The 11878-nt window shown below is 51.2% G+C and overlaps 1 protein-coding gene across 9 annotated transcripts in view; it reads right to left on the bottom strand.

Annotated features, from left to right (window-relative positions):
- Window positions 1-8019: 8019 nt before the first annotated feature.
- NEDD4L (NEDD4 like E3 ubiquitin protein ligase) overlaps window positions 8020-11878 on the bottom strand; it is a 289828-nt gene continuing 285969 nt past the window's right edge. For all 9 annotated transcript variants that reach the window (XM_037034990.1, XM_037034997.1, XM_037035015.1 and 6 more), the window contains one exon: window positions 8020-8713. In XM_037034990.1, the coding sequence (XP_036890885.1) occupies window positions 8611-8713 (103 nt within the window). In that variant the 3' untranslated portion in view covers window positions 8020-8610. The remainder of the gene's footprint in view (window positions 8714-11878) is intronic.

Below are 11878 nucleotides of genomic sequence, written 5' to 3'. Positions count from 1 at the left end.
AGGGGGGCAGTGACAGGGAGTGAGAAGACCCCTCTAGCAGAAGAGGTCTTAGAATTTCTAAGAAAGCTAAATAACTAGAAATCAGAAGAAAAACCCCAAACCCAAACTTTCTGCCACAAGTAATATTAAATATGACATCTAAAGTCCTTTGAGAGTACAACAGCATGCATCGAACAGTTCTGGGGGAGAGAATCCGTCTCGGCCTGTGGCTCTTGTGGCCGTTCTACTCTGTTCGACCCTGATGCAATGCTACGTGTGTGCTTGGCCCTGGAAGGAAGTGGAGACAGGGGGCCCTGCTTGTGCGGGTGGAAAGCCTGTCCTGCAGCAGAGGTGGGCTGGCCCTGGTGAGGCCCTGGGCTGGGGCTGGCTCTGAGAACAGGCTGTCTTTTTACCTGGGGCAGGGGGTGGTCCTTTATGCACAGGGGATGTGTGGCCTGAAGTAGGCCCCTGGCTCTCAAAACCCCTTCCTTCCCCAGTCTGCTCGTCCCTAAATACTATAACTTCACCTTTATCTCTTTTGACTTAAAGCTTCGCCTTTGGAGTTTGATAAAGTAAAAATACTTCCAGAAGGGGTCATGTGTTTAGTCTTATCAGTCCCTGCCATCTCAGTGGGAGCCACTGCATGGCTCTTCCCACAGAGAGGGGCCTTGGTGGAGGGACAGTGGGTGGGCAGGGGAGTGCGGTGACTGAGCGGTGGCTCTGAGCCAGAGGCCCTTTGTTCAGACCCCTACTCTGCAGGTGATCTGCCTGCAGGCTTGTTGGGCACCCAGGACCGCTCCTCCAGCTCCAAACCCCACAGTGTGCTGTCGGGGGCACCCAGCACCGATGAGCCACACAGGTGCTGGGGGGAGCCCCAATTCCCAGGAATCACCTCTTCACACCAGTGGGTTTTTTTTTTTTTGAGCTCTTACTCTGGCACAAGGGCTTCTCCTGGGTGTTGAGGAGGACAAGGGAAAGCCAGAGGGATTGGTGGGCTCCTGTTGGCCCAGCTGAGTCTGTGCCCTGATCTTCAAGGGGCTGAGAGGCTGCCTGGGGCCATAGAGCCCACAGGCAACCAGCCCCCGCAACCCTCTGCTCCGGCTCCCCACACAGGGCCCACCTGCACCCTGCCCCACCCTGAGGCTGTGACCACTGGGCTGACTCCCTCCAAGCCATGGTTTAGGAAATGAGACCAGCTGATGGCTTGCAGGGTTTTCTGCTTGAAGTGGAGGCAGAAAAAGGTCTGGCCTTGCTGGTCCTGTCCCTGGGCCTGTCTCCGGGGGTGGCATTGAGGCCGAGGGTGTGTGTCGCTGTCCCAAGCTGGGCTGCTGCTGGTGTCCCTCCCTTCTCTCCTGCCTCCACGATGAGCAGCCCCTCTTTCAAAGACTAACCACTGGAGGGAGAAGGTGGGGTGAGGTCAGGGTCCCAGAGGGGAGTGAGGAGCTGACTTCCCTTCCTTCCCTGTGGGCCTCCAGTTCCCAGGAATGGGACGCACCCACAGTCATTGCCATTCTCCTCAGGGGAGAGGCAGCTTGCCTAGGGAGTCACCTAAGGGAAGGTGAGGACAAATCCTGGTCTTTCAGGCCAACAGTGCCGAGTGACCAAAGGCAAGGACCCAGACTCTCAGGGCTGCCGCCCTTTCTGGTCCAGCGTTCTCCATGGTGGATCAGCCCTGGGCACACAGCAGTGTGCAACCTCATGGTGAGCTTGTCTTGTTGTTCCACCGGGACTGTGCCAGGTGGGATGGAAAACTGCAGTTCCTAATTCTGCCCCATGTATGTACAACTCCTGTGGTAGGGGACTGTGGAGACAGTGCCCACCTGCATGATTTTCCTTTAATCACAGCAGGAGGTGTCTCCCAGACGGCCTGCTCCTTTGGGTGGGGTGCCCGTGGCAGTGCCTGAGACCCTTTCCAAGCTAACATGTCTGCAAGCTAGCCCTTCCCTCATGGGGAAAAGTGCCTCTCCCCAAGCACTGGGGTGCAGTGACGTGAGCAGAAAGCTTTGGGAGGAAGCCTGGGTCCTCCCCTCCCACCATCTGGGCCCCGAGCTCCTCCCTCTGTGGCTCAGACCCTGTACAACAGGCTGCAGACCTGCCAATGTCCGGTGACTCCTTGAAAGCTCAAAGGCCCACCTGAAGGGGCAAGTGTGTGTGGGCCTGGCCGCCACTGGGGTGGAGTTGGACCAGCCAGCTCAGACTTCACAGTAAAGTCCTGCAGGGGAACACAGGGGGGATGTGGCCCTCTGGGATTCTGCCAGCGAGTGGGCCTGGGCAAGCCGAGACACAGGGCAGTCTCTGACTGTCCCCTGGAGCACTGAGTGGCCTTGTCCCCAGAAGACCCAGACGAGGGGAAGTGGCACTCTGCCTACAGGCAGAGGGTAGGTGCTCCCCAGCTATCCTGCCAAGTTTGTCCTGTCACCTGGGACTCACAGCCCAGTGGATGACAAGGCCAGGACCAACTTGGGGAAGGGGATGGGGCACTGCAAAGGGGCTGGGCAGACCGACTGGGGCTACTTTACCTTTTTCCCACCTAGTCTGAGGCCAGCCCTACAAAGGAAGGGGGTCTTTGGTCTCACCCTCCTGAGCTGGCCCCAGGTTGTGACAGTCATACTGCTTGTGTTTGGTCTGTGGTGGGCCTTAGGTAAACTCCCAGTCCACGTGCTGTCCTGCCCAGTTCAAGTCCCACAAATACTTGCTTCGAGATCCCACAGCCTGTGCTCGCTGGAAATGTGTGCTTCTGAGAAGTGTTCTCTTCAAGCTGAGGGAGCAGCGAAAGGACCAGCAAGTGGCTGCTGCGCTCTCAGGTCCCGGCACCACATTGAGTGTGGCCCTCAGGGCCAACCACGGGAGCTAGAATTCCTGGAGACCCCATTCACCACTTTCATGGGGGGCTTTACAGTTTCCAAAATGCCTACATTACCCTTGGACTCCAGAGAAGGCCAAGAGCTGGTTAACCTAACAACTGTGTACTGAGGTGTGATCACTCATTCCTCTACTGTATTTCACTTTTGTGGTCGTCTCTAAGGAAGAACATATAAAAGTTCAGCTATGTCTGCCGGAAAAGCCCTGTGTGCTCATGTGAGGCTGGCGCAGCAGCAGCAGCGAGCTCAGGTTCTGGTGGCTGACACCTTTCCGGAGAGGTGCCATCACCAAAAAGACACGTCCCAGAAACCCAGGACTCCATTATGTCCTGCTGGATGTTACCTCCTGTCAGTCCCGGAGGGAAGGGGTTAAGGCCATCACAAGGAGGCTTAGTACTAAAGAAAAAAGAAAAAAATGTGAGGAGCCTGTGAGCTTTAACAGGGAAAGGGCAAGAGATCTGGGCTCTGGTAGCCTCTTTCTCCTGAGACCCACTTTGGGCTTCACAGCTGAGTCTTGCTAACACCCCAGAACTGAGTGTCGGTCGGACGGAGATTAGGAACAGGCCTTCGCAGGGAAGGACTTGTGTGGATTATGACGTGTTAGAGGAAGCTATCAGCTCTCAAGCTTAATAAAAAGACAGGTGGATGAGAGGAGGTGTGTATCTCATTAAGCAGAAACCCTGTGCTTGGGTGGACCGTAGTGACGTTTTTAAAAGGGTGCAACTCTCAGGGAGACTAAGGAAATGAACACGCTGTGTAAATCCACAGGCATTGAACCCCCTGGAGCCCGGCGACACATTCACGAAGAAGCTTTAAATCAGACGATCCATCACACGTGATGTAGAAAGGCGCCAGCTTCTGTAATCCTTTATTAAATATTTGACAGGTCACATCACTTCTTTACAATGACTTCACTTTTTCACTCTTTTGCTGTCGGGAAAACAAACTACAATTTCTCCTTAGATCTCTCCAGAAAAATGAAAAGCCACAAGGATTTTGTTCTTAAACAAAACTTCTCCTGTGTGTATCAAATTCCACCATATTTTAAAGTTACTCTGTTTGAGAAAATGAGCATCGCCCATAGGTGATCTTTAAAAAAATTCAAAGTAGTTTGGTTTTTAACCACTGTATCAAATAGTACTTGGCTTTGTATTAGGAGGTGGGTTTATAACAAAAAGTTATGAAACATTGAGAATTCATTTGGAATGCTTGAAACTCTTTTCATCTTAAAGTCACTGCGTTTTTTTCATGTTTCACTTGACACACGATCCTGAATTAAGAAATGACAGCATATTAACACCATCTTTCGGGGGTTCTCTCGGGCTCCGAGGGTCGGAATTCTCAGGGTACGGCTCGGAGAAAGCCGTAGAGGAACTAAGCTCTCACTCCCTTTCGAAACCAAATTGCTCGAGAAAGGTGTAAAAATGCTATACAAATATATACATATATATTTGGACAGCATATATACGTATATATGCATATATACTTTTTACATACATAGTAGTAAAGAAAGAACAAGGTTATTATGCTAGTTTTCACACAAAGGAACCCATGACAATCTGGGCGAAATCAGTCTCAGTAGGAGCTGCCGACCGGCTTCTACAGGAACACGGGTATCTGCAGACACAGGGCTATGGTCACTCGAAAGGCTTTCTCGATGCATCGATACAAGGTGGAGAGTGCAGTTCACAGAGGGCTGTGGCCAACGTCATTAGATTCCTATTGTTACTCCTTGCACACAGACGAACCAACGGAAAGACAAGCGTTTTAAACATGCATTGCTTTGGGCGTAACACCTTGAACGAAGGAGAGAAGTCTAACAAGAGGGTTCCCTGCACACGGACACACGACCACACAAACAGAAAGCTCTCCTTTTCTAGAAAATACCACACGAGCTCACGTCCTAATGCTATGGCATTTCTCTGACACACTGGAAACACTCTGGTGTGTGAGCGCATGTGTGAGTATATGCAAGTGTACGTACACAATTCATTAAGGCTTAGATAAATTTTAAAAAAGTGGTCCAAGGTAAATCACAGTTCCTCCCCAGTTTTAAAATCTAAAGTACAAAGTAGAGTTTATAAGGATTTTTAAAAACACCTCTCAGACCTGAAATTGGCAGTTTTGACTTATCAGGAAGTACCCCAAAGCCTGAATGAGACGGAGGTAGTGATCTCCTGGGGGTCAGGAAGGGAGGACACCAGGCAGTTACCCTGCACAGCAGCACCCCCTACTGGCAAGGCAGAAAACAACACGGACAGCATGTCCCCTCCCCTCCTTATCAGTACAGGGGTGCAGACTCGGGGCGAGGAGGACACAGGCGAAGCAAGCACAGCTTGGCACAGTAGGTAGGAGATCGAGAATTGATTTATCCAGACTTTTTCATAGATTTAAAAATTCCAGAGGTGAGAGACCAAATTTAGGAAAGTACTAGTCAAGTGTTCTTTCGATTAGGAACTGTTAGAACAATTAGTAATTTGCTGTATATGATTTTGGCTTTCAAGGGAGCCAGTTTGGATCTGGCACGATCAAACAGCAACGGTACATGACTATTTTAACGATGTGAGAAGTACAAAGTGTTTCCAATGTTTTGCAAACCATTTCTCGGAATCTGTCCCTGCTCCCTCATGTGGGAGGAATAACCCATGTCAGGCTGCTGTCTAGCACTGGCCCCTGACCTCAGGCCATGCCTAATGTCAGCTGCCAAAGCGCCCTGGGAACCGCAATCAAAGAACCACCTTACATTCTGATTTGGGAGAGGCCTGGCCCCAGAAAGGTAAATCATGGGAAATGTTTGAGGAGAAAGATACAGGCACGGAAGCTGAATGTAACTTTCCAACAGACAGATGCCCCTGTGTTCCTGTTCCCAAGGCAGCAGGCGGGGCAGCAGCGCCATCTGAAGCTGGTCCCCCCCCCCCCTAGACTTTCCGACTCGCTCTGCAGGCCACAAGAGGCAGAAAGAGAAACACCCGAGGCTGACAGGGATGGTGGGGATGGTCCAAGGCTTGCGACGTGCAGGATGTAAACTCTGGAACTTACTTCCTAACCTCATGGCAAACTGGCCCCTAACTAGACCTTCTAGGAACTAAGGAAACCAAAACCAAACCTGGGTTAAAGTAATTTCTAAGAAAACAGAGGCCGCAGAGACCCTGGGCTTCAGACTGGCGTCACTAGCAAGGACAACTAGAATGGGCAGGCTGCTTTTGACACCAGGCCTGCTGACCAGCGTGGGTGGGGAGCCCAGGGAAGACCCATCATTCCACTGTTCAATGGCACATTTTCTTTACTGCCCTCTGTCATTACGTCTGATGGAGAGTGGGCGTCAAGATTAGGAGAAAACAAGTCTGCGACTATTTCAACAATGAGTGACACACTGAGAATCACTGAGAACTAGAGACCCTCACTGGGATTAAAAGCAAACAAAAGTGAATCTCAAACCCAGCACTACATAGTGGTTACTGAAACCAGATACTAAGGAGCAGGTGACCTGAGCTATTGTTCGCGATCACCGCCTCTCAAGTATTACTGTAGGTGATACGTTGGTAATTCTCTTCCTGGTGTAGAAATGATCTTAGAATGATTTTTCTTCCATAGTCTCAATACTTTGCCAGTTAACAAATATTCTGATTTGGAATACACCATTTAAAAACGACAGAAGAGCCCCAGTCCTTACACCAGAATCGCTGGATTTCTCCCCCTCCAATCTCACAGGATCCGTCTCGGAACCCACACCATGCCATGGGCTGCTTGCCCAGGCTCCGGGTTTTACAAAGAAAGCTGACTCCGGACTAGGAGGGGCTGCAGAGGGTTTTTTCAGTTTTTTGTTTGTTTGTTTGTTTTTGCCACTGAGACATTTGTTACATTGACTGAAGGAGAAAAAAACATTCCCACCAACAGGTAAAAATGATGAACAGCACTTTTTCCCTAGTTACTCAGCATCTGTGTGCTCTGATCACTATTCGATGCTTTAAAATCGAGGTGGAAAGGGAGCCTGTCCTCAGCTCTGCAGAACCGCCTTGCTTTACACGCCGCGGACCTCAGATAACCGGTTTACAGCCGCCAACACTCACAGCTCCTCCCCAGCCCCCAGGACAGAATTCCTTCCACCAAGAGGTCCTTCTTCCGTAACACACGGGGGCCCTAAAACCACCATTTTTTGTCTTCTTCGCGGCTGGCGAGAGATCAAATCTCTAGTGTCCCCTGACTGCCAAAACAGAGTCTGGGACAACACAGGTTGAAAAGGACAGCAGGGCTGAAGCGATACACTGCCTCAGGCCATCTCTCAAAACACACAGAATTCTGTTAAAAAGCAAGCGGGGGGCAGGGGGGGGGGCGGCGGCGGCAAACTCCATGCCTGACCCCTGCCCAGTGGAACAGCCTGAGTGCGGAGGCTCAGACCAGTCTTCCCACTTTCCTCCAGCACAGAACACACATGATCAGGCAGCACACGGCGTGGAAGGAGGCAGGCAGCTGGTCCCAGGGAACAAAGTGGACAGATCAAGTGTGTCTTAAATGCATCTTTGAGCAGAAATCGCAAAGCAATCAGTGAGGACAGGTTCGTTAGCTCAGCTTTCTTTCAGCCAGGTTTCATATACCAGCGGTCAGATTCCCTGTGGATAGATATTTCCCCAGAAAGATGTGTGCGGGGGGAGAAATAATCACATTTACTGTCCAGGATAAGAGAAAACATGAGCCAAACCAGGCGTGACCTCCATGTCGTACGTGAAGAGCCTCAGGAACCGGTGTGGTCAGGACATACGTGGGTTACTTAGCTACCATCAGCGAACGTGTACGAACAGGAGACCAGACAGATCCGGTTTCCACAGCTGCAAATCAAGCAGCGCCGAGTTCCACTCAAACAAAGGTCTCTACTACAGACAGCAAAGAGGAAAATATAATAAACGAAGGACTGTACAGCCTCGGGAAGGGTTAAGAAATCTCTCTGATGAGAAATGATCGGTCAACTCTGTCTCACGTGCGCGGGAGCACATGTAAGCACTTCTAAATAACAATGTGATTCCTTCAAGTCAACATGAAATTGTCAGGCTATGGTACAATTCTCCCAGCCTGTAGTTATTATGCTAAATTTGTACAAAAAACCCCCCACACACCCTAATATCCAGTTTGTTTTCATTCCGAGCATGGAAAAAAATGATCATTATGCCTAATGTTATATTTTAAATGCTCTCAAAGTCTGTAAGAAGGTTTTTGGACAAAAATCAGTCTTCCAAGTCTAATAAAGTTGAGGGGTAGGGGTGTCAAAGTCCTTCAAAAATAAAAATGTCACGGACATCAAACCTGGTATGAAATTCAAATTTTAAAAAAATGCTCACTTTTCCAAGTACAGGACACATCTTTAATTGCAGTGAAATGAAATCGGAAAATCGGTCTAAATCATTTTCAAAAAGTAAACATGAGTTGTAATACTATACCTGCCGAGTGATTGATTCCGTTCATGGTCGTTATAAAGTATGTAAAATGTTTATTGAGGGCTCTCCTTACAGAGGCACGACATAAATAAAGTCCTCCTGAAATGTAATTAGTGTACACATCAACCGGTTGGTAATTTGCGGTGGAAAATGCAGAAACGGGGCGTGGGCCTGGCTTCCCACGTCCGAGCTTGGGCAAGTCGCGGGCGAAGGCTCTGCTCCAGGAGCGGCGGGGCGCGACCCTCCCGGCCATGGTCTCTGCAAAGCCCGGGCGGGAGATGCGTGAATGCAAGCAGGGCCTGCTCGACGGACCACCACCCGAGGTGGGGCGGGGGGAGCGCTTAATCCACCCCCTCAAATCCTTGGGCATTTTCCACAGCCATGAGAAGCTTCTCTCGTAAATCTTCGAAGGTTTCATATGGAGGTAAGTCAAGGCGATTAAAGCTGCAACGGCAACAGAGGCGTAGGTAAAAAGCCGTGCTCATGACCCGTTAGTCAGAACAGCATTTCCGAGATTTGGCCAAGGGGGCGTTTGGTGGCGGAGTAAGAGCATGTAAATGTTCTAACTGAATTCTGATGATCCAAATACAAATTTTGGTGATGCCACTGTCCACACCAAGTAGGCTATCGAGCCTACAGAGGAGAGAAAAGGATTTTCTGATAGGCCATAAAACCTCTCTACTCTGGATAGAGGTGGCTCCTGCTGGGGAGGGAGACATCAAAGGCAAGGAGCTGACAGACACCCCAACATTTCCAGACCCTAGAAACACGAAAGAACATATGAACTAGGAGCTCTGGGTGAACGGAGGCTGGGCCATTTCCTAGTGGTCTCACTTGTCCTGCATTGCACCCCCAGCCAACTGCTTTTCCACTTAGTCACTCTCATGGTTTCCATCACAGGCCTCTGGGGTGGGTCACGCTTTCTCTGCTCTGCACAGAGGCCGAGTCCCTGTGCCTGAGCCCTCGCCCCTGGCGGCATGGTAGACTCAAGGCTAGAAGCGGGATGCCTGTGGCCCCAAAACCCATGCGTAGCTCCCTCCACCAACTGAAGTCAGGCAAGTAATAGACATGTGGCGTGAAGAGCTGCATCATTCGAAAGCCCCCACTGACCCACAGGCGTCGCCTGGGGTGCCCCAAACCGCCCTGGTGGTCTTGAGGCTTTCAGAAAAATTAGCTCAGCTACTTGCCAGCTGTGTGACCTGCAAGTCACCGCCCCTCTGAGTCTGTCTGCTTGTCTGTGAAAATGCTTGGAGGGTGCTGGGTCAAATCGGAACATGCAGACAATGTCCCGGTGCACAGCAAGGACACCGAGATGCCGGCCACAGTCACCGTGCGCCCAGCATTCCCCGAGAGCCCCCAGTCACAGGGGTCCTGCCTGTGGGGGTGGACAGCTGATGGGCACCTGCCACGGAGACGGCCACACAGCCTAGCCACAGCTGGGATGATTTAGTAAGAGCGGACGCTCAGGGAGTAGTCACCCTGTGCCATCGGCAGGGGGATGGATCTTTCGGTCATTTCCCTGGGGAGTCCTGGCAATTGCCCTCCAAGCTACGTAATGCTTCAACCCTATTTGAGGCACAGAGAGGTTAGGCAACCTGCCCAAGGCTACACAGCATGCTGGAATACAGTCCTCCCGCTGCCTCTGAAGCCCAGCCCTGGGCACGTCTGTGCTGCACTCCCAGCCCTGACTCACAAGTTCAAGTTTGAAAAGCTACTGACTGCTCGCAGCAGAGGGAAACAAACACACGCCCTTCCCGGGCTCTCCAACAACCCCTAAAATGTTTAATGAGACACACCAGGCTCTCGGGCTTTTTCGGTCACTACACACTAAAGAAGCGGAGGATACCACTGCTTCTCAAAGCGGAGTTCTCAGAAACCCAGGAATCCTAAAAGAGTAAGTTTAAAAGGAGTTTTTTTAACTTTAGGTTCCACGTTTTTCTTTATTTCTATTGTTGACACCAGGTATAAAGAGAGAATTCCACTCTGGCCGGAGGCACTTGGAAGAGCCGTCCATGGAAGGCGGTTGCACCGAGGTTAAGCCTCTTCAGGGTTAATTTTAAGCTGGTATTTCAGTCCAGATCCCACAATCCCTGGGGTGGGGGGTGGGGGGGGGGTCTGGAGATGCATTCTCGAGGGTCCATGACCACTTTTCCCTCTAATCTGACCCTTCTTGTAATTGCTGGGGCGATATGAGCTAATACACATAAATACTCATAAGAGTGGTTAGCTACATTATTAGCTCTGAGGTCGGGGGCAGGGGTCAGTCTGGCCCACCCCTGACGAACTGCACAACCCCATTATGTTCGGTGGGCTTCTGTGTCTGGATGTGTGGGCAAATGAAGTTACTGTTAGAGCTGACAACCCAGAGCCGGTAGGTGTGCGGTTCTCAGGAAAGTGTAATTTTAAATATCCAATCAACGACCTTTGACAGGACAATGAAATGAAGCTCTTTAAAGATCAGACATGCAATGATTACCTCTGAGAGATCTACGGAAGGTACCAGGGAGAACCAGACCCCCCCCAGCCCTCGCCTTCCTCGTGAGTCGGGTTAGCATTCTGAAGCGTAACTGTGTGTTTTACACTCTCACGGAACACGGAAGACAGTGACAACCATATGGCAGAATCTGACTGTGGAGCAGTTGCTGTGAGCAGCCGGCAAAGTGCATTTCCTCTGCGACAGTCGGATCCAGGGCCACTCAGCAGCAAGGCCCGCCCGGCCAGCCAGGGTGGCTTACAGTGAACCCTCTGCCTGGTCAGGTGGCAGCCATTCTGGGATTCTGGGGACACCATCACTGGGAAACCTCTTTGGTGGCTTTATTCCTAGGACACACCAAGGAGAGGGCCTGGGAAGAGCTGGCTAGGCTGCCCTTCTCTGGCGGGCAAGCCTCCATCCTTCCTGAGGGAGAGCAGGGATTGTTAAACCCTCGCTGTCCTCCGGACCCACCTGGGGCTCTGACAATCCCATGGCCCGGGCCACCTGGCAGACCAGCAACTGCCAAATTTCTGGGGGTGGGATCGATCTGTCTATCTATCTATCTACCTACATATTTAAACATTCTTGGTGGTTCCAACGTGCAAACAAGGTGGGGACCCACTGCATTCAGAGGGCCGATCTGGGCTTATCAGAGGCTGAAGCACTGGACGCCGCAACAGCAGGACAGTGCAGCAGTGCGGTGTCTGTCCTTGGCATCACAGAGGGACACAGGCAGAACACTCAGTTATCTGGCTGTCTTTGGAGGGTCCAAAATGAAAGTGGGCTGTGTAGACATGTGCTATAGATGAGTGTTGTGGTTGGGTGCAGATTCTGATTCTGGCAGACTTGAGGTCACATCCTGGGCATCTGTGACCCGTGTGACCCTGGGTGAGCTTGCTCTTGGCCCGTGGCAATGCTCACCGTGTACCACAAGGCTGCCCGAGAGATTCGAGTACCTGGCCCACAGACGAGGACTGTGCCCAGTAACGTGGTTCTCACTCCTATCTCTCCTCGTCGGACTAGGAATTGGGGAGTTCTCCTTCAGTCCGCACAGTCCTGGGGGGCTGCACAGTGCCGGCTGCCCCTTCGACAAGGGCTATCACAGCCCAGAAAATGACAGCTGACTCTGGCATTAT

The sequence above is a fragment of the Sturnira hondurensis genome, unplaced genomic scaffold, assembly GCF_014824575.4.
Source record: "Sturnira hondurensis isolate 20B ecotype Veracruz unplaced genomic scaffold, ASM1482457v3 Scaffold0001872, whole genome shotgun sequence".
In the NCBI taxonomy this organism is placed as follows: Eukaryota; Metazoa; Chordata; class Mammalia; order Chiroptera; family Phyllostomidae; genus Sturnira; species Sturnira hondurensis.
This window is presented reverse-complemented; position numbering and strand designations above follow the sequence as displayed.